At 37.5% G+C, this 22,754-nt stretch overlaps 2 protein-coding genes across 3 annotated transcripts in view; one reads left to right on the top strand and one right to left on the bottom strand.

The window, feature by feature from the left end:
• Window positions 1-6,437, top strand: part of NID2 (nidogen 2 (osteonidogen)) — a 64,523-nt gene extending 58,086 nt beyond the window's left edge. Inside the window, exons 19-22 of the mRNA XM_011961796.1 lie at window positions 3,221-3,378; window positions 4,597-4,720; window positions 5,405-5,517; window positions 5,761-6,437. Coding sequence (XP_011817186.1) covers window positions 3,221-3,378; window positions 4,597-4,720; window positions 5,405-5,517; window positions 5,761-5,771 — 406 coding nt within the window. The 3' untranslated portion in view covers window positions 5,772-6,437. The remainder of the gene's footprint in view (window positions 1-3,220; window positions 3,379-4,596; window positions 4,721-5,404; window positions 5,518-5,760) is intronic.
• A 102-nt stretch (window positions 6,438-6,539) lies between these two features.
• Window positions 6,540-22,033, bottom strand: LOC105525971 (chromosome unknown open reading frame, human C14orf166). Of its 2 annotated transcripts, none has more exons than XM_011961797.1 (8): window positions 21,786-22,033; window positions 20,042-20,166; window positions 17,822-17,921; window positions 13,074-13,160; window positions 11,875-11,963; window positions 9,779-9,847; window positions 6,985-7,033; window positions 6,540-6,871 (listed from the first exon to the last, which is right to left on the bottom strand). In XM_011961797.1, the coding sequence occupies exons 1-8, from the start codon at window positions 21,844-21,846 to the stop codon at window positions 6,717-6,719; spliced, it is 735 nt and encodes a 244-aa protein (XP_011817187.1). In that variant the 5' UTR covers window positions 21,847-22,033; the 3' UTR covers window positions 6,540-6,716. The 2 variants fall into 2 exon arrangements, with proteins under 2 accessions (XP_011817187.1, XP_011817188.1); XM_011961798.1 differs by having other exon boundaries at window positions 6,546-6,871; window positions 6,981-7,033.
• Between the last annotated feature and the right edge of the window lie 721 nt (window positions 22,034-22,754).

The raw sequence follows: 22,754 nt of genomic DNA, 5'->3' as shown, positions 1-22,754 counted from the left end.
AACAGGATTAGTCTGTGATGTGATATGTAGAAAATTCAGATCGTGTTGTGAGAATTAGGGCTACTCTGAATCAAATGATCAGGCAAGGTCTCAGATGACACTTAAACTGGAAGTGAAGTGGGACTCCTCCAGCAGCACATTTAGAAACCAGGGTTGAAGCCCACGGTAGGGCTGACCTACATCAAGTGACATTAACCAAAGCTCAGGCACCTCTGGCCTCAGTGTTGCTGTAGCAGAAATCAAGATAAACATTCTCCCTGTGATAATTGCTAAGGTCATCAAATGTGACATACAGGATTTGTTCAGTGTCTCAGTACTTGTTAGAACCAGGGTGAATTTTTATATCTTGATAAACTCTTGCCATGTTTAAGTGGAGTTTCTATGAAATGAAATTCCCCGATGCCCTTCGAATCAGTAAAGAAAACCTTCAGCTTTAATTTTCAGGTAAGTGCTTTTTGACTATGAAATACTTAGTGCAGAGTCTCAAAGGTGGTTTCAAACTTTGGGTTCTACACACAGGAAAAGGTGTATCTCTATTCCAGTTGACTTAACAACATGAATTAATAGCCCTCTTAAAAACTCTTTCCATAGGCTTGCCTTTCTGACATTTGGAAGTTTTTTTGTTTTTTTGTTTTTTTTTTTGAGACAAGGTCTTGCTTTGTCGCCGAGGCTGGAGTGCAGTGGCACTATCTCGGCTGACTGCAAACTCCGCCTCCTGAGTAGCTGGGATTACAGGCATGTGTCACCATGTCCAGCTAATTTTTGTACTTTTAGTCGAGACAGGGTTTCGCCATTTTGGTCTCCAACTCCTGACCCTGGATGATCCACCCACCTTGGGCTCCCAAAGTGGCTGGGATTACAGGCATGAGACACTGCGCCTGGCCCCTTATTCCTTCTTGGTACTTGACCTGACAACTGGGGAGAGCTGCCATCTTGTAAGCAATGATACCTTGGCCATGTCTCTGGAGTCTGGGGAAAAAGCATACTTTTAAGCTGAAATACACAACACAGCCACGAGTTTAAAGATGAAAGTAGAATTTTCTTATCCAGACAGCAAATAGAAATGCTAAAGGACTTTAATTTTTAATGAAACCTGGTTCAAGGTGGGTTTTCTTTTCAGTAAAACACATGTATTACATCTACCGGAACTGCTTAACAGAATGGTTGTCAAGCCTTCCTGCATATTTCTCATTTGCTTTCTATAGATTTCACCTTGACAACTTTCTTCCTCTGGCAATCCGCAAATAATCTATACCAAATACCTGTGTGAGCTTGTTTCAGACGTTTTTAATAATATTAAATCATTTTGGGGAGGAGACTGATCAGAAGGGATGAAGGAATGATATGCATGCTTTACCTTCTGGCCACCCCCACCTTAGTGCAAAGTGGAAACTGATTTCTGGCTTTTGCTCTTAGCTTCTCTCTGCTTCATCTATTGGGCATAAGGGATGAAATTCACAACAGGGGTGGGTAACCTATGGTTTCTTCTCTCTCTGAGGTTCTCTACAGCTCAACTGATTTATTCAAAGCTTCTATAGCTTTTATAAAACAGTATTTTATAAAAAGTGCTTTCAACATGATTTCTGCTCTATAAACCTGTTTCCTTATAATAATCTATTTCCACTTAATAGGACCGTATTTCCTAGTTAGTATCTGTTATGAATATCTTTTTTTTTTTTTTTTTTAGACGGAGTCTCGCTGTGTCGCCTGGGCTGGAGTGCAGTGGCCGGATCTCAGCTCACTGCAAGCCCCACCTCCCGGGTTTATGCCATTCTCCTGCCTCAGCCTCCGAGTAGCTGGGACTACAGGCGCCCGCCACCTCGCCCGGCTAGTTTTTTGTATTTTTTAGCAGAGACGGGGTTTCACCATGTTAGCCAGGATGGTCTCGATCTCCTGACCTCGTGATCCGCCCGTCTCGGCCTCCCAAAGTGCTGGGATTACAGGCTTGAGCCACCGCACCCGGCAAATATCTTTCATTTTTAACGTGGCACTTAAAAGGTAAAGTGCTAGGCTGGGCGTGGTGGCTCAAGCCTGTAATCCCGGCACTTTGGGAGGCCGAGACGGACGGATCACGAGGTCAGAAGATCAAGACCATCCTGGCTAACATGGTGAAACCCCATCTCTACTAAAAAAAATACAAAATCTAGCTGGGCGAGGTGGCGGGCACCTGTAGTCTCAGCTACTTGGGAGGCTGTGGCAGGAGAATGGCGTAAACCCGGGAGGCAGAGCTTGCAGTGAGCTGAGATCCGGCCACTGCACTCCAGCCTGGGCGACAGAGCGAGAGTCCGTCTCAAAAAAAAAAAAAAAGGTAAAGTGCTTAACTTAAAAGGCTTCCATCTCTGGGTGCCAGGTACAGGACAATCGGGATTCCCCTTCAAGTACCAAATTGTATTTTTGGCAGAAAAAGAACAGTTTCCCTCTAAAATCCCTGGTCCACGTCTCTTCAAGTTCCACAGTTTATATCGAAGCCATTCCTAACAGCTGTCTTTGTTTCTATTCTAAACCCAAGATTCAATTCAAGATTTCAACAGAAGGTTTTGGGGCAGTTGAGTCAAGGGGTATCTTGGAGGCAGGGATTCTGATAGTAGCTTAGTAATGACTTCTTCCGCCTAGTTACAATAATCAGAAAACCGTGTGACACAGGTAAAAGTGGAATATGGCTGTGTTACCTAGAGCTGTGTAACAAATTGCCCAAACCCTCAGCAGTTTAAGACAACATTTAGTCTCACAGTTTCTGTGAGTCAGGAATCCAAGTGTGTCTTCACTGAGCTCCTCAGGCATGGAGTCTCTCACAAGGCTGCAATCAAGTAATGGCCAAACTGCAGGGATCTCAAGGCTCAGCCTGGGGAAGACACAGTCCAAGCATGCTCACATGGGTTGTAGGCAGGACTAATGTCTCTGGCCAACAGCCCTCGAGAACATCAGTTCCTTGGCACATGTTTCTCTTTATAGGGTAGGTTGCAACATGGCATTGAACTTCCCTCAAAGGGAGTGAGAGAGAGCACCTAAGGCAGAAACCAGTTTTTGAGACCTAATATTGGCCTATCACTTGTGCTATACTCACTAGAAGAAGCAAGATACTAAATAATGCAGCCCAAACTCGAAGGGATTGCTTAAGACTATAATACACGAGGAGATGCAGATCACTGGGGGTTGCTTAGATGCTGCCTACCACAGGCTACATAGCTATTCTTTTACAATCTTGATTTTTAACTTACAGCAACTTGTACTGGACAGACTGGAATAGAGAAGCTCCTAAAATTGAAACATCATCTTTAGATGGAGAAAACAGAAGAATTCTGATCAATACAGACATTGGATTGCCCAATGGCTTAACCTTTGACCCTTTCTCTAAACTGCTCTGCTGGGCAGATGCAGGTAATACTACTGATGGAATGCAAATAGATAACCCCTCATTACAGTGAGTGTGAGCACTAGTAGATTTTACTACAAAATCAAATCCCATCACTTAGATCTTTTGGTTTAAACACATTTCTGACAGTACAGCACATAATCTCCTTTCTTTGTTCTGTAAACTTTTAAATACTATTAAATGAGTCTTAAAATGAACTTTCTGGGGTTTGGGTGGAGGGAAGGCTATATCAAGCAGTAAGTTTGTACTGCTTGCCTGACCGTGAGTGCTTGGCATATTTTTAATGATTAAAAGAAATATTAGCCACTGTTGAATTGACAAACTGAATTGAAGTTATTCTTCTGGTGCGGGGAGAGTGGGTCACTATAACTTACCTACAAACATCTGTTATAATGCTAAAGACATTCTTTGAAAAGTGTTGTAGCAGGGTGGCTTCCTTCAGTAATAACATGGGTATTAGCCACCCAAATTTGTTTGCTTTCATTAGCACAAATGAAAAAATGCTGTGTGTCTAGTTCTATACTAAAGAATATGAAAAAGACTGTTCTTGAATTTGTAATCTAATAAAAGGGCCTATAATGCACATAGGTCACTTTTATAACCCAGTTGTTTAAAACAAGTTACATTTCTTAAAAGTATTTGAAATTTAAATCAGGGCTCCATGAGAAATGTGCAACTTGGAAATTCTTGGTTTAGCTATTGTAAAAATTTTTAAGACTGATTCCTTTACACTGAAATGTTACCATTTTAGTCACTTTTTTCCTCCTACCTAGAAAATATTTTTAAAATACTAAGGATTTTGGTTAAAAGGCTGCCTCCATAATTACACACATAGCTTACAAAGGGCAAGTATTTACCCAGGTGTTATAATTTATAAGCTAAAGCTTGAAATCACACAAATTATAAAAATAATTACATCTAATGCCCTACTTAGGTAGAAACTTACCAGATTTCAGTGAATGTAAATGCAATCCTGTCTTCCAAAAAAGGATTGAAAGTTTGAATCTCTACTAAAAACTGGAATGCTATCCAACAAACTGGAGACGAGTAATAGGACAGGTAATATTACAGTTGTTAAGATATTTTACTTCCATTGCAGTCATAGATTATTTCCCCGTTCTTCCATTGTTTTCTTGGAGAAGGAATCTGTCACTCATTTTTGGCAAAGCAACTTATTACTCCGTGGTGTAAAAGGACCTCATTTTCCCCCTTTGTTTTAAAAGGAACCAAAAAACTGGAGTGCACACTACCTGATGGAACTGGACGGCATGTCATTCACAACAACCTCAAGTACCCCTTCAGCATCGTAAGCTATGCAGATCACTTCTACCACACAGACTGGAGGAGGTGAGCCCCACACATTCTGGACAAGCCTGAAAAGGCCAACTGTTCCAGAGGACACGCCACTTGTTTTACGAAAAGTCAGTACGTGACTTTACTCATTTAAGACCTCTGAGGCTTTTGTTTTGTCACCTCCTCATTGGCAGATAAGATCCTTCAAGGATGTTTCTTTTCATCCTTTCATGTTTTTGAAATCATCCTTTTACTTCACCCAGAAATTGAATGGTATTGATCACATATAGCTTAAAAAGTAGCAAAGCTATTTGATAATTAACTATCTCAAAAGGAAGCATATTAGAGAGTAAGACTACCCTTGATACCATGAACTATATTGAATATGGGGCTTAAGTTGGTTTTTGACTGACACTGTGGACATATTGTCTGAGAGAGCGAAAAATACTATTTAGACTAGCTCTCAAATGAGGACCTGTGGAACATTAAAGTCTAGGCCCTTTACCCCATGCCCTACAAATCTGATTTGATAGCTCATCATGTGATTCTAACATGCAGCTAGAGATGGGCAACGGATTTAGAGCAATGGTCCCTCAAACTTCAGTGTGGCTTTAGCATCAGCCCTCGGACAGAGAAGGCTGCCAGAAATTATCCTCTATTGCAACTCACTTTTTTGTAGCTAACTTCTTAATCTAGTAAATGACTCTCCCTGAATTCACTCTTCCTTTCTGTTACCAGGGATGGTGTTGTATCAGTAAATAAACATAGTGGCCAGTTTACTGATGAGTATCTCCCAGAACAACGATCTCACCTCTACGGGATAACTGCAGTCTACCCCTACTGCCCAACAGGTAAAAAATATGCTTTAGGATGGCTCCTTTAAATTAGCAGGGTAGAGAAGGGGGATATATATGGTATTTGATTACCCCTGCTGCCTGTGACACTGCCACCATTGCCTTCTTCCTGCCCTGAGGGCCAGTCTTTACTACCTTAAATCTACCTAGTTTATACACAAAATGCAAAGACTTGCTGTTGCAACTTGGCTACAAGATACTCACCCACCACCCTCTCCCACCCCCGCTCTTCTCTCACAGGAAGAAAGTAAATACAGTAATGTAAAGGAAGACTTGGAGTTTACAATCAGAACCTGGACCCTAAAGAACAGTGACTGCAAAGGCAAAGAAAGTAAAGAAGGAATTGGCCATTAGATGTTCCTGAACATACAAGATGAACATTATTTAGTGCAAAAAGACTTTTGTGAAAAGTTGATACCTCAATCTTTACTACTGTATTTTTAAAAATGAAGGTTGTTATTGCAAGTTTAAAAAGGTAATAGAATTTTAACTGTTGCTTTAAGGCAACTTCTCGTAAACATTTAATATTTAAAAGGTCAAATTCATTCAACTAAGAGTTTAAGACTCTAAATGTGATTTTTGCTATGGATTCCTTCTGGCCAACAAATTAAAAGCACATGTGATCAATATAAAAATACAATCCTAAACCTTGACAGTTGGAGAAGCCAATGCAGAACTGATGGGAAAGGACCAATTATTTATAGTTTCCCAACGAAAGTTCTAAAATTTTTTACCTCTGCATCAGTGCATTTCTATTTATATCAAAAGGTGCTAAAATGATTCAGTTTGCATTTTCTGATCCTGTAGTGCCTCTATAGAAGTACCCACAGAAAGTATCACATTTATAAATACCAAAGATGTAACAGTTTTAAAATTTTCTAGATTACTCCAATAAAGTGTTTTAAGTTTTCCTATGACTTAAGGACCTATATTGTCTCTAGGACAAAGTTGGGGGTTGGCATATATGCCCTTAACCACAAAGGAGAAAGGTGATTTATGCAAACATACAGTACATAATAAAAATTCTACTTTCCTAAACTTTATTAAAGAAAAAAGCAATGGTGGTAAATCTCTAGAACATACCCAATTTTCTGGGCTTCCTCCCCCGAGAATGTGACATTTTGATTTCCAAACATGCCAGAAGTGTATGGTTCCCAATTGTACTAAGTAGGTGAGAAGCTGAAGTCCTAAAGTGTTCATCTTCCAACTTTTCCCAGTCTGTGGTCTGTCTTTGGATCAGCAATAATTGCCTGAACAGCTACTATGGCTTCATTGATTTTTGTCTGTAGCTCTCTGAGCTCTTCTATGTGCAGCAATCGCAGAATTTGAGCAGCTTCATTAAGAACTGCATCTGTTTTATGAGAAAAGAACACTACTTCAATACATAATTTTTGTATTTAAGGCCATTTACTTCCCCCCAAGTATTCAGTCTCTAAAATATAGTTTGAATTTAAAATCACTTACCTCCTGTGTCAAAACCAAGAATATGTTTGTCTAAAGCAACAGGCAAGCCCTTTAAAAAAAAAAAAAAAAGACAAAAAGTATTTATGGTTAAGAACAGCATCCATTTCTCATCTGAAACTGAAAACCACCTAGCTATTCTGGTGTCTTAACTCTTTTAGCTGCATGGGTAAGGGAACTAAGAATTTTGTTTATATTTGCCTTGTGATTAGTGAGTTTTCCCTATTTCAACCGGTTAGGGGATAAAAGTTAGCTTTAAATGTACCAGGAAGCTCTACAGCTCATCCAATCCTTTAGACCAGGCATACAAAACAATATATCCTTATTGCAGCAGTGCCTTGTCATTACTGCTGTGGAAGGCGAGTTGAGCGGGGCTGTTACTCTTATTTTGGTAACCATAAGCAACAGTATAAAGGGCAAAAATAGTACCTTATATTCCATTTCTGAGCACATTAATTTGTCTTTACAAATTGTACAAACCTATCTAAAATATATATATTTTTAATTTGTCTTTACAAATTGTACAAACCTATCTAAAATATGTATTTTTAAATTTGTCTTTACAAATTGTACAAACCTATCTAAAATATATATTTTTTCAGCCAGCATGGTGTTTACCAGGATTTAGGTATAATTTAACTTTCAAGAGTTGACTTGAAAGTTACTTTGAAAACAGTCTAGGAAAATGAAAAACTAAACCACTCAGCACCTATGGACATACTAAAGATGATGACTATGATGATGCCATTCTGTGGTGCCAAACTTCACAGAAACAAATCTCTAAAATGAGGACAGGCAGTCTGTACTTCCTGCTGATTATATAAAATCATTGCCAAGAAAAACACACACTACCCATACTTTCAATGTTACAACCTGTTACTATTCAAATACTTTAGTCGCTGCTCAGTTCTTGCCTTATCTAGTAATGGCTCTATCTGCTTTAAAACAGCTAACAGATTAAGTGTGAAGAAACCAATGGGTATGAAAGCACAAGTGAGCAAAATTAAAAAGCAGAATTGTACTGAGTGGCTTTATATGTTCATCTAGTACCAGAGGCTCCATTTTTTTTCCTTTGTCTGCCAACAGGCCACCAAGCTACCCCTGAAAACTACGAGATGCCTCAAATACTAGTTATAAATGGTTACAAGTACACTAAACTATAAGAACTCCACTAAATTGTTATAGGTTGGTATCTTTTGAGATGACACCAAAATTAAAATGTGGAGCACTGAAAATAAAACTAAATTTTACTTGACAAACAAGAGCAAAGAGATTTGGCTAAGCCTTTACTTACGCTGCCTTCCAAAGCAGACAGAGTTTTGTTGAATGAATGACTATTACGCCAGAACAATTTACTGTCTGTTCTATAATGTGGTGAAATAAGCTGATCTTTAATCCAACTTCCAGTGGCCCGATTCATATATAACGAGCTAATAAGAACTTTTAAAAGAAAACTGCGTCTTTCAGAGATGCTGCCCTGGCATTAGTAACCTTTTAACACTGCTGGGCCTGCCTAAAGGGGCTGGAGGACAAAAGACATTGGGAGATGGAGGGGTGCAGGGAGGACAAACAACATAGTTGTGCCCAAGGCATTCACTACAACTACAATCACTGCTGCAGGAGGGAGGTGTTATCAGACGCTGCTGCTGACCTGAGGACAGTCTCTCTACCGCTGCACAGCCAATGAAACGTTAGGCATATATGGATTTCTGATATAATATAAAAATATTCCATATTTTCTCCTGAATGGGAAGGTAGTCATGGGATACAGCTTTCTCAGCCTACAAGGTAGGACTGAAAGATACCATTTCAGTCTCCTGTACCTTGAACCTTACACTCCAACAGAACCCCCTGTCCCTTCACTTGGGCAGATTGACAAGCTCATGCAGACATCCACACATGGACCCTTCTCCCCACCTACCATAAGAGCACAGGCTCTCAAATCAGACTGCCTGAGCTCAATCACTGACCAACTAGGTGACCTTAGCCAAATCACTTTCTCATGTTTTATGCCAGGGAACTGAATAAAACAAGAATTTACTCTGGGCCGGGTGCGGTGGCTCAAGCCTGTAATCCCAGCACTTTGGGAGGCCGAGATGGGCGGATCACGAGGTCAGGAGATCGAGACCACCCTGGCTAACCTGGTGAAACCCCGTCTCCACTAAAAAATACACAAAAACTAGCCGGGCGAGGTGGCGGGCGCCTGTAGTCCCAGCTACTCGGGAGGCTGAGGCAGGAGAATGGCATAAACCCGGGAGGCGGAGCTTGCAGTGAGCTGAGATCCGGCCACTGCACTCCAGCCTGGGCGACAGAGCGAGACTCCGTCTAAAAAAAAAAAAAAGAAAGAAAAAAAGAAAAAAAGAAAAAAAAAAAGAATTTACTCTGAAGAAATAAAAGCAAGGATAGAATTTAGATGGAAAAAGAAAAGTAATTTGTAGTGAGGTGTGTTCCTTCTTCTCCAGCATGAGTCAAAATAATCCAGTAAAGTTTCATAAAGGTAAATCCTTTTAATTAAACTTCAACAGGCTACAGACATAATTTGTGGACTGTGAATGAGCTACTTGTAGCTTTTTTAAGGTACAAAGTGAGAGGAACATGAAGTTTGATTTTTCACTCAGAAATGACCCCCTAGCCACTGAATACATTCAATTTGCTTTAGGAAGCACTGAAGTAAGTTATCCTTTAAGTTGTTCCAATGTAGAATGGATATCTTAAACAGATACATGCAAAGTTTAAATCATGGCAATACCAGAGGAAATGTTCATTAACAACTTATTTAGGATTTATAGAAACATACCTCTTTTGTTTGATTTGCCTTAGCAACTGCATCCTGTGTCAGGCGCTCCTGAACCAAAATTCGAATTGCCTAAGAAACCCAAAAATATTTTTACTTTTTATAGGCTGTATGCCTGTCATCCTTTACTTCTATGAGCCCAGAGAATAAGTATGCTAAGTTTGATGAAGTTAGAATTACCTAAGTTCATTAATAAACTCTCCAATAAATTAAAAATTAAAAAAATCAACCACTAATATAATGTAACCTTTGACACTTCTAGTATTTTAATAATGTTGAGTGGTGCCTGCAACAATTAAAACCATTTTTTGAATAGGTAATTCAGGTGCCCGGTAAAAAACAACTTTAAATACAGCAAGATACATGGTAAAAAGTAGGTCTCCTTCCTACCCCTGAGCCTTGCTATCCCCTACAGATTCCTTACCCTTGCTAAAAGTGTGAAATGACAAGCATGCTTAGCACGAATACACATTTTTGGCACGAAGGGTAGCAAATCATACATACTGTCTTACACTTTGCTTTTATCACTTCACTCTAGTAAAATATTTTCATACCTTTCAAAGGACACCATTGGTGGTTTTCATCACCAAGGCACTTCATTATGGTAGGCATGCATGCAAGCATCCATACACACTTAAAAATCAAATTTTAAAAAAATGGAATTTTAATTAGGGAGATGACAATTACAACTCAAAAGTAAGTGTGAAAACTTAAACTATAATTTTTAAATAAAAAACCAAATGTTATCTTTGAAAAAGAGAATTCAAACAATGTTTAACAGTGATTGCAGATGTTATTAAATAGTCTGGGGCCAGTTAATATACTGATTCTTGTACTTGGCAAATGTACTAAGATGTTTTCCATATTATATTACTGTTTCAGTGCCTCTTAAAATAACTCAAAAGGGACAAATGTGCAGCTAGGACTAGAATTTTATAGCAATTTATTGTAGTTGATTTATACTTTATCCCCTTGGGTTTTGAAGTCTAACAAGAGCACCCCAAATAAGCTATGCATTGTCTGACTCTCTTCTCACTTTATGATTAAAACTGACATGATCACTATAGAACAGTTCCAAGGTAATTTACGTAATTGTCAGAATAAAGAACAAGCCTTTGAAATAGCTAAATTTCACTAAAAACATTTTTGTCTTTTGGTATGCAATCTGGATTGAGAAAATCCAAGTTAACATTCAGATTCAGTATAGAAAATTTTAATAACTTACAAATACAATAGTCTTGTTAAAACTGACATTTAATACATAAAAATCTAAAAAGCATGGTAAGTTATGGCTTAATCTCTTGGGTAGAGTGAAATGTAATTATTCAACTTATCACAAAGTAGTTTACTTGCACAAGGTCTAGTTAAAAGCTTTTAATCTCTTGTAAAATCAGTAATAATTTCTAAAATAATTTCCAAGTCTGGTATCTTAAGTACCATTCCCCTGATCCACACCACTGTACTTTCACGATTACTAGGAATAAATCTTTTGAAGTTTATGATTTCTCTCAGAAACAAGAGACCTCTTTCAGATTACTGGGATCGCTGAAGTATAGTTATGAACTGAGTGGCCTATCTAGCACTGGGGACAGAAAGATTCATTTCTCAAAGAGATTTTGGGGTTATATATTTTTGACCAAATTCACCATTACTCATTTGGCATTTTCTATCATCTTAACAAATGCGGACCATGAATCATTAAAAAGACTAACTAAACAGAAGTAGGATAATGTGGGAAAAACAATGGACCACAGGGTTACAGTGCTTAAAATCCTGGCTCTGTCATTTTTTGTGTCATCTTAGACATTATCCTCATTGATTCTCAGTTTCTTCATACGATATACATAAAAAGATATTAGCAGCTGTCTCTAGGATTGTTGGCAGGATTGAATGAGAACATCTTTGCAAAGGATTTAGCATAGTGCAGGCAGAAAACGGACAATCCAAATCAGATAAAACCATGAAATCTGCTTTATGTCTCATATTCTTCTGTGTATTTTAGTCATTCAACCATAATTTTAATATCAACAGTTAATATTTAGAAAATACATTTTTCTATGTGCACAGTTTCTGTCAAGAATCAAGAACATGAAGCTGACCTTAAGCATCACCAGGTAATCATCATGACGCTGAATCTGAAGCAGGTTAGCCAAAGCCATGACACCAGCCTTAAAATCAGGATTATTTACTATAAAAGATTAAAAACAAACAAAAACTTACAACTCTGCAAACGTGTAAGACATATTTGTAAACATACAAAAACAGTTTTAACTTTTTGGTAACAACAAATCTCTTAGTTTTTAAAACTGCTACTCACAAGAGAAAAAAACAAAGCCCTGTAGACTATCAACAATTAAATTGGTAGGATAAAATGGTTTTCCTATCACTATATGAGACGGTCCCCAACTGAGGATGGTTAGACTTGTAATGTTTTGACCCTACAACAAGTTCAGTGGGATGTAACCCTAGTGCAAGATGAGGAAAATCTGAACTTACAGTGGTTCCAGCTACAATTTTTCAACTTTACAATGGGTCTTTTGGGGTATTAAATGCATTTTTGACTTACAGTATTTTCGACTTTGGGACATGATCTCATCCTAAGTCAAGAAGTATCTGTATTTCATCAGCCAAACTGAATAATCCAATAAATAACTAATTTAACTCACATTGTATTTGTCCTGTAACTTTTTCTACAAGGCTAAATTATGCAGTACTTTTAATTAACATTTCTTCCCAAGGCCATTAATTTTAGTACATAGATCCCCTCAATGGATAGTTTTCCCAAAACCTTCTCTTTAAGCAGTGGCTCTGGAGTGTCCCAGAGGCTCACTCATTCGAAAGGGTTAACTCTTAAATTATAGGTCCCAATGAATAAGGCAGTGAACGAATATTTTACATATCATAATTTAGGTAATTAGATTCTTCATACTTTTAAAAAGGGAAATTACTAAAAGACATTCAGGACTTAAAATAATGGAAAATTTTACCACTTGTCTCATAGTCATTGGATTAAAAGAAATTTATACATTCAAAAAGGCAAACAATGACCCCCATGATTATACAAAACTCCAAATTACTAGAAGCAAATCAAATTAACATTCAGATATTCAAATTCAAGGGGAAGGAGAAAGCACATTATAAAAACATTATAGAGAATAAAATGTCAACATAAATGCTGTCTGCATGGATCCTTCTTAATTTACTAAACCCAGGTAAACCTGGACTTCATTCTTCAAAGTAAAAAACATTTAAGAAACCAAAAATGTTGATGTTCAATGTTGTGCATTTATATACTCACCATCCAAATTGATCAATGGTTCTGCATTTTTAGTTGCATTGTCAGCAGTTTTTGAATTATCAGGTACTAAATCCTTGTATTTTTCAGCTATAAAAATAGGCAAAAATATAACTTGTAGAACTGCAACTTAAGGTAAAATGACTACTGCTATTTACCAAATTTAACTGAGCCAAACTGATTACAGGTTGAGTATCCCTTATTGGAAATGCCAATAATTTCCGATTTTTAATTTTTTCAGACTTTGGATTATCTGCATACATAAAATGGGTTATCTTGGGGATAGGACCAAAGTCTAAACACAAAATTCATTTTTATGTTCAATGTGCAACCTACCTACACACATAGCCTGAAGGTAATTTCATACAATATTTTTAATACTTTTGTGCATGAAACAAAATTTGTGTTAAGTGCTGTGTGGAACTTTCTACTTGTGTCCTCATGTCCGTGCTCAAAAAGTTTTGGATTTTGGAGCATTTAGGATTTCAGATTTTCAGATTAGGGATGCTTAACTTGTATAAGTATAAAACAACTCATTCAATCAAACTTAATTTTTGCTACAGAAAATGTAAAAAGACAATGTAACTATCTTTGTGATTAAGCTAAAGCAATTACTGGACTATGTGACACAAATATCTTTTCATTAACATTCCTAAAGGCAATCATTTCAAACATGTAAATTTTAGGAAGGTAAAAATCTGCTTTTATGGCTTCCTCTGAAATCTGGGGTAGAAGAATGGGAGAAGGGTTAAGTATAGGTTATGTAAGATTAAATACAAACTGATTAAAAAGTACGCTTCCCCCCATCTTCTTTTGAATGCTGTATATAAAATCCAAAAACCTTGCTTTCCAAAAACAAATACATCAAATACACCATCATATACAAACCTCCAACTTATTTCATGGAAACCTGATATTCAGAATTCCAAAGGTAGATTTTATTATTTTCATTTGAAAAATACTTAAAAGGAATTCAAAAATAACACTTATTAATAATTCACTAAACTTAATGTTCAAAATGGCATCTTAGGCCATAGAGTGCTTATGTGATCTGTTAATGAAATGAGGAAAAAATAAAAGCATAAAATTTAAGTGAGAATTAAAAAGGCTTCCACTGGCCAAATCTGGAACAGTATAAACAGCAAAGTACATGATGACAGAAAGGATTATAATCCATTGACTAAAATAAGAATCTATGTATCTACACTGATTTAAACAAACAAGTAAATTAGAGATGGGAAAACTTACAGGAGAAAGCCAACAAATAAATGTAGAAAAAATGATGAAATTAGAAAAACACCTCTTTGTCGATGATCAATATAATAAATGATGCAGGCAAGAATCATCATATGGTTGCTAAAACTAGTGGGGGAAATTTGAGGAGCAAAAACATAATTGATATAGTCTCAAAGTACCTCCCCACAAGATATATTTATTACAAAGAGGAAAACAGTAACTTTACACTGGAGAAACTGTAACCCAGTGATCAAAGTAACATAACTAGTAAAGGCACATATCACTACCACGTATCTCCTAATATGATGTACTAAAAAGAACACATCACTTCTATATTATTCCTAACAAAAGTATAAACCCCAGATCTAATGAGGAAACATTATATAAATCCAAACTGAGGGACACTCTACAAAATAAATGTTAGGGTCATGAAGCACAAATAAAGACAGAAACTGTTCCAGATTTTAATATACTAAGAGAGATGTAAAAACTAAATGCAGTGCATAATCCAGGATTGTTCTGGGTTGTTTTTTTCTGTTGAGAGAAATGGGGGTTTGGTAAAACGTGAATAAATAATAGTAGTATATCAAAGATAGCTTCCTGATTTTGATCACTGTACTGTGGTTATATAAGACAAAGTTGTTTTTAGGAAATGTGTTTTAAAGTGTTTAAGAGTAAAAAGGAATCATCTACAACTTACTATCAAATGGTTTAGAAAAAAATGATGTGTGTCTCTCTATGTAGACGGAAGGATGAAGCAAATGAGGTAAAATGTTACATTTGTAGACTTGAGGTATATGAAATCTTTGTACTATTTTGTAATTTTTCTATACATCTGAAATTATATATTTAAAAAATTTCAGTTATTAATCATGTTGACAAGCTACCAGAAGGCTTCAAAAAGTAGTAGAGCACAAACAATAAAAACTTACAATGGTTTCAGCAAATTTTAAAATAAGTAACTTGAAAGTCAAGGACGCAACATATCAATGTAAAACCACAAAAGAACATCAGCGCCTCCTACTGATTGGAGACAGTATTATTTGACCAATTTTCAAGTCTATTTTTGTAATTCTGAATTTTAATAAATGAAACTTGTTTTCTAGCTTAGACTTTTAATACACTTTTGATACCATTCACCTTCAACTATATATTGACTTCCTTTTTCAATATTGAAAAATTTACATTTCACACACAAGCTTCTTTTATTCACTAAAAGAACATGCTATTACTGAGAAATACATGTACTTAAGTCAACTGTAGGTATATATGACCATACGCATCTACCATTGAAGGTTAACAGGTTATAAAAATGGAACAAATAGAATAAAACATAATCTGAGATGTAAGAATTTGGGAATAACTGAAAAACACTTTTGATAAGCTACAAATTGGCTCATATACAGTTCCTACCAATCCAGAGCAGGGTAGATAAAAAGACCTTGTTAAAGGCCCTAAAATATATACTACACTAAAGCCACAAGGCTTATGAATACATGTACTTTCCAAAATAAGAAAAACAAGTTTTTTTTTTTTTAACTAAATGGAAAAGTAAATGAAGTCTCAAATTGAGCTTTCCTTAAGATTTTTGCCATAAGGCTTCTGAAATTTAAGTATGAGGCACCAGCAAAAAACTGGCTGATGCTCCAAATCAGTGTATGTAAACACTCACATATATTACATATATTTGCCACACAGTTACTGAAATTGATAAGCACTTGTTGTGTGCAAGAAACTATGTCAGGTACTGTGACAGACACAATATTGACCTGTACCCCCCAAGATGTCCATGTCCCTATCTGGAACCTGTGTATGTGTTACCTTACATGGCAAGATTTTCAAATATGATAAAATTAAGAATCTTGAGATGGGGGATTATCCTGGATTATCCAGGTAGGCTCAGGAGGATCAGAGTCAGAGACAAAGTTATGAAAATGGAAGCAGAGTGAAATAGAGACTGGAAAATGCTATGCTGCTAGACTTGAAGATGGAAGAAGAGGTCAGAGTCAAGGAATTCAGGCAGCCTCTAGAAGGTAAAAAAGCAAAGAAACAGATTCCCCCAAGAGCCTCCAAAAGGAACGCACCTTGCTGACAACTTGACATGAACCAAGTGGGACTAATGTTAGCCTTCTCATTCTAAAATAATAAATTGTGTTTTCAGTCACTGAATTTGTAGTAATTTGTTAGAGCATCAATTGGAAGCTAACAGAGGTACCACGTAGGAATCAAAGCCGAGTATCAGCTTACAAATTACTGGGACAAATAAGACATAGAAGCAAAATGGAGAGTGGTTAATGACTTAAAAGGTATAGAGTTAAAAGCTATGGAAGTTCAGTGAGAAATTATACTGCTGCTAAGACATATGACAGCATATGAGATGGATCTTAAAAAGATGGGTAGGATTTAGATGCGTAGAGATAGAATGAAATGGTATATTAGCCAAGTGATAAGTTTGAACAAAGAAACGGAGGGGGAAAAGGGATATAAACAGGAAACACTATTCTAATTTAGCTGCGATATCAAGATGTGAATACTGGCTGGATATCAGTCATCAATAACTACCAGGCTAAGGAGCTTAAAATTCTTTTTATAGAAAATGGGAAATTAGTGTTTATGAATATGTATGATGTTTATTAATATGAATAAGTAACTAGAACTGTTCTTTGGAAACAAGGAGCAAGTGGCATCCTAAAATAGATTTATGTTTCAGAAAGTTAGCTTGGTTGGCCATGCAGTTAAGAACAGAAGGTGACACTAATGGGAAATATTACAATACTCCTGGCAGAAAGTGACAAGAGCCAGAATTAGGATTACGCCAATGGAAATGAAGATACAACAAACATAAGAAAAGGTCAGTGTAGGCGGGATGAGGGGAAAGGGATAAGCCAAGATATAAAAAGGCTTCCAAAGTAAATAATTAAGAGGACTGTAACTGAAAAACACAAAATGCAGAGGATGCAGATAAGATAATCAAATCTTGCATTCAGATGCTGGCAGGCCTTTCAAAATGAAATGGTCTAATAAGAGAAAAGATAAGTGTAAAGAAAAATTGTTTTTACTACAGGTACTAATATTCAGAAGCTTCCAACCATAGAAGTATCTGTGATAAGACAGTAAACATAAGTAACATATTCTGGCCTATAGAGTATTAATGTATATTGGCATTAGACATGCTTCAGTCTTTTGAGAAATTACTTGCTGCAACAACGCTTCAAAGTCCCATCAATTCTGGGACACTAACAACAATTTAATTTGAAAGGCTAAGGTGCAGACCATATTATCAAAGTAGTGTTACTCTGTGAGAAGACAATTAGCCTTCTCCAGAGGGCACCATTTCCAGATTCTAAAAGAAATATATAAACAATAAAAGACAATAAAAGTGCTTTTAACTTGTGACAAGAATGAACCAAAGGTAAAATAGTATTAGACAAAACAAACTGCTAAGTTCCCTACATTTTCACACTCCCTTTCCCATCTTTCCTCTTTTTAAAAGGCACATTCCCCACAAAACGTACCATTATCTCCATATTCAAGTCTAACAGCTAAACCAAGAAGCCAGTCAATAGCTTCTTGTCGATCTTGAATCTTGAAAGGACAGTTAACATCTCTGAGATACTGTGAGGGAGAAGAAAAAAAAAATCAGTTTCATTATTACCATAAAGTCATAGAAAAAAGAATAGGAGAGTTGAAAGAGACCTTTAGTTTGGATCCCTAACAATTTTTAAATAACATTTCTATTACTACACTTTTGATGCAATTATATAACCCAACAGAAGGGAACATTTAAGTGTACCATCTTAAAAAGAAAAAAAATAGAATACGAGAACTTCCTCATTTTATAGATGAGAAAGCTGAGGCCTAGAGATTGACACTTGCCAAAGGTTACAGAACTTACACCCGGGACTAGAATCAAAGCTTTCTGATTCCTAGTCTCAATATACATACAGCAATTAACTAAAAAGGATAACTTTAAAAAGGATATGCAATAAATCATTATCTAAATCTTAACTTTCATATTATGGAAATGCCACTGAAAAGAGCAGCCATGTAACATACATGTAGGGTGTAACCAAGTAATTTAAATAAATGTCAGAAGCTGTATATTCAAATAAATGTTGCATATAATAGTATTATATGCAACATTAATTATATGTAATATAACATTGCAATGTCACTATCTTGGCTCACTGCAACCTCTGCCTCCTGGGTTCAAATGATTCTCCTGGCTCAGCCTCCTGAGCAGCTGGGATTACACACATGCACTACCACGCCTGGGTAATTTTGAGTTTTTAGTAGAGACGAGGTTTCGCCATGTTGGCCAGGCTGGTCTTGAACTTCTGACCTCAGGTGATCCACCCATCTTGGCTTCCCAAACTGCTGGGATTATAGGCATGAGCCACCATGCCCAGCCTAGAAAATTTTTTATATTCTCTAAATACCTTTCTACATGTAGAATTCTGTATTGTCTTGTACACATGAATAGAGCATAAAATGTAATATAAACAAACATAAAATCCTAAAAATAGATTTCAAAGTTTTAAGAACTCCACTGAAAATTTTAAAAATATTTCCTAAGAGCAAAGGAATACAGTAGTATTAATAGTAGCAGTATAGAGGCTTGGTAGTAATAAGCTTATGACACTTGCTATGTGCCAGGGACTTCTGTGAACAGTTACTCATTAAAAACAAAGCCACACTTGTGAAATAGGTACCATTGTTACCCTCACTTATTGGTGAGAAAATTGAGACACGGAAAGGTTAATAACACTGATGTAATTTATACAATCCCTAATTTATAAAATCACTGATTCCACGGAGAAAGTACCTAATCACACTGCTCTAGCAAATGAAAAACAGCCTTTTTCAAGAAAAATATCTCACTCATCAAATATCACTGATAAAAATGTTTAATGTAAGTAATGACACTGTAAACGGATTTTTATTCTGAGAATTCTTTTTTATCAAAAGTGTTACTAAAACGAAAACGGGAAAATGATTTGAGGAACAAAAATATGATATACCAGAGATCTTTTAAGGACTATTTCTCTAGTATACAACAAGGGATATCTGTTTACATTAAATATAAGCATAAACGTGACAGTCTTAGTTTTCAAGCATGTCAATAGTATCTTTTTTTGAGACAAGGTGTCACTCTGTCACCCAGGCTGGAGCACAGTGGTGGAGCGCCTCAGCCTCCCAATTAGCTAACACTACAAGTGTGTGCCAGCACACCCAGTTAACTTTCTATTTTCCTGTAGAGACAGGGTTTCGTCAGCTTGCCCAGGCTGGTGTCAGAACTCCTGGGCTCCAATGATCTGCCACCTCAGCCTCCCAAAGTGCTGGAATTATAGGTATTAGCCACCACACCTGGCCAATGTCTTCTTTTAATATAAGAAATAGCACTGTATTATTGCTACGTTTTCAGTTTGACAAAAATTCTGATTTGGGCCATAAAGAGAAAGTGAAATATTTACATCATTATTTATTTAAGAAACTTCATGTTTCTAGAGAAAACTATTTCTATCTAATACTGAAAGCCTGGCAGGAAGACATAAAATGATTTGCTCTAAAAGCAAAAGATGCATCTAACAAAAGAGCGAAATCCCTGAAATCCAGCTTTCCTAATACTGATCATTATCACTTTTATCTTAAAAGAAGAAAGTAATTTTACACTCATCTTCATATGATTTTCAGACAAGGTCTCTGTACTTTTACTTTACTTCCTAATTCATTACCTTTTCAAAGAACTTGGGCCAGTCACTGCTGTGGATGTTTCTTAAATTACCTCTGTCCTCAATCTTGTAGTGTCTGATTTTCTGGTCTTCAAGCCAAACAATGAAGTTTCTAAATTCTGTTTCATCTGCAATAAAAAACATCACATAAATAACTAGAAGCACTATATAAAATACCTCCTTCTCAGGTATATGTTCAGATACATGTTCTTGTGGAATTTTCTTAACCTCAAAATAGTAAATTAATTGAACCAAAAGAGGGAGTTGAAAGTACAGATTCTGGAGTTGAAAGTACAGATTAACAATGATCTGTTCAAATCCTGGCCTGAATTCAAATTCTGGGTCCAGATACTTACTGGCTGTGTGAACTTGGGATAATCACCCACATTTTCTGTGCCTCAGATTCTTCAGCTACAAAATGAGGGTGCTAACAGAACTTACCTCATAGACTCATGAAGATTAAAAGAAGTTGTTTTATTTAAGAAGTTTCTTAAATAAAATAAATACGGATAAAAGCAGTGCCTGGCACATAGTTTTGCTATTTAAGTGTTAGATATTAATATTCCAGTTCCTTTGCAGACGGAAAGGAGAGAGAGGGCAAGGTTAAATTTATAGCAAAGTAATGAAGTAAAATAAATAACAAAATAATAAGTAAAAGAAATTAAATGACAAAAAACTGTTACTACTGTTGTCATGTAATGTTAACTGCACATTAAATGCATACATTGTTTTGTTTAATCCTCCCCATACCTCTTTTGAGGTAAGTAATATCCCATTTTACAGAAAAGAACATTGAGACTCAAAGATTCCAATCCAGAACAAGGCTCTATTTTCACCGTTACTTTGTTAAAGTAGAAAAACAACAGATTATAATTTGATATGCTTCTACAAGAGATCAACAGAACACTGACATCCTGCTTAGAAATTATTTTCAATTTGTGAGTCAAATTCAAGCTTCCATTATAAGGTCTTGAGAATTATACAATGGTCTGAGTATCACAAGTTATACTTGATCACTTTCAAACTTACCAGTCTATCACAGGCCAGAACTATACAAAGGAAATGAGTAGTGGTGGGCAGTAGTTTTGTTACAGTGAGTAGCAACGTTATTACTTTTTAAAATTCTAATGCTGTAAAATCCCAAATACCTTTGTATTTACAATTCAACCTTCCCATTCATCTGCTATTAACACACAACACAACTAGCCCGTTACTACACGCGCTTACTCTCCCACTGTGATCGGTCCTGACTTCATTGTGTACTGTCTCAAACTGCTTAGTGGGTTCTGACTGCTTCCACCCCTCGCACCCCTTGACCCTTTAGCTCCCGGCAGGCAGTGAGCTAGTCTTCAAGTTACCACCTTCCTCAGCATCCAGCACCGCGCTGGCCCATAATTAGCAGGTGCTCAAGGTATCGCCTAATTACCCAGGGAACCATGGAGTTGAATAGTGAGTGAGAAAGACGAATGCTCTTCCCTTTATGTGCTGAGAAGCTAGTTACACGGTGTTTGGAGTTAGGCAAGTGCAGAAAGTAACATGCCGAGACAGGAGTAGGTGAGAGGGCTTTGAAGCCGGGAAGGGGCGGCGAAGAGCCGAAGTGCGTGGCGACCCAGAGGAGAGGCGCCCAGAGATCGGCGGCGGAAACCAGGCCGCCGAGGGTCCCGACGGGGAGGTGGGGTGGGGGCACTGAGGCTGGGACCGCTGCCCAGGTCAGGGGCACCCGGCCGGCCCGAGGCCGTCGTCTCACCTTTGCAGTTGAAGCCGGCGGGGTTGTGGTAGTCGAGAGCCGTCAACTTGCGTCGGAACATGGTCCCCGCTTCTCGCTCTGGTCCCCCGGGCCTCGGCCGGGAGAGAAGAAGCGAGGTGGAGCGGGCGGCGCAGGCACCGGCGACGCGGCGAGGGGGCGGGCTGACGCTTGGACGCACCGAAATGACGGCGGCCTCCGCCAATCGTAGCTTAAAAGCGGTGGCCGCCGGCAAATGCCCACCAATCGAGGCTCCGACTGGGGAGGCGGGGCCACGTCGGCGCACGTCGACGCTCAAATAAACTTTATTGTCAGCTTCCTGGTTGTACACTAGGCAGAAAACCACTGGGAAGCCACTTTCCTTTCTTTCTTGCTATAGCATGCAGAGAATAGTATATGTAGGCTTTTAGTATTCGCTGTACCTCCCGTTGGATTACAGAATTACTGTTTAGTGTTTTGAGTGCATTCATTCATTTATTACTACTCCTACATAATAGGTGCTCTTCTAATACAAAGACGACAAAGCAAGGTCCCTGTAGTAAGATGCTTTCAGACTAGTTGGGAGTGATCCACAGGTACACAGACAACTGTTAATACGACGCGATCGTTCCAGATATCCTCAGCCAGAGTGAAATCTGAAGCCGAGATCGTCCCTCACTCCCGTCCCTCACTCCCCCTCCTCCTCACCCTCGGTCACAGCATCCAGTAGGTCACCAATTCCTGCCATTCTGTCTCTCCTAATTCTCAAATCCCTCACCTCCTTCCGGACCCCACTGATACAGCCACATATCAGACCCTTGTCACTTTTGCTTACTCTAAGTATCTGATTGATTTCTTAGGGCCAGTCCTGCTTTCTCCACACCATTCCCCTACACAGCTATGAGAGAGATTTTTCTTAAGCAAAAACCTGTCCATAACTTTCTCTGCTTATGTTTTAGTGATTCCTGGTTACCTCCTAGAAATAATCAAAAC

The sequence above is a fragment of the Colobus angolensis genome, unplaced genomic scaffold (assembly GCF_000951035.1).
Source record: "Colobus angolensis palliatus isolate OR3802 unplaced genomic scaffold, Cang.pa_1.0 Scaffold57, whole genome shotgun sequence".
Lineage (NCBI taxonomy): Eukaryota > Metazoa > Chordata > Mammalia > Primates > Cercopithecidae > Colobus > Colobus angolensis.
Note: the sequence above shows the minus strand (reverse complement) of the source record. Positions and strands in the feature narration are given on the sequence as shown.

Bases quoted from the DNA above. Each gene is read 5' to 3' on its own strand.
- LOC105525971 (XM_011961797.1), bottom strand. From the start codon at position 21,846: ATGTTCCGACGCAAGTTGACGGCTCTCGACTACCACAACCCCGCCGGC. The intron at 20,167-21,785 runs GTGAGACGACGG...TTTTTATTGCAG, and splicing joins CGCCGGCTTCAACTGCAAAG to ATGAAACAGAATTTAGAAAC. The intron at 13,161-17,821 runs GTACGTTTTGTG...CTATTTTTATAG, and splicing joins ACTTGAATATGGAGATAATG to CTGAAAAATACAAGGATTTA.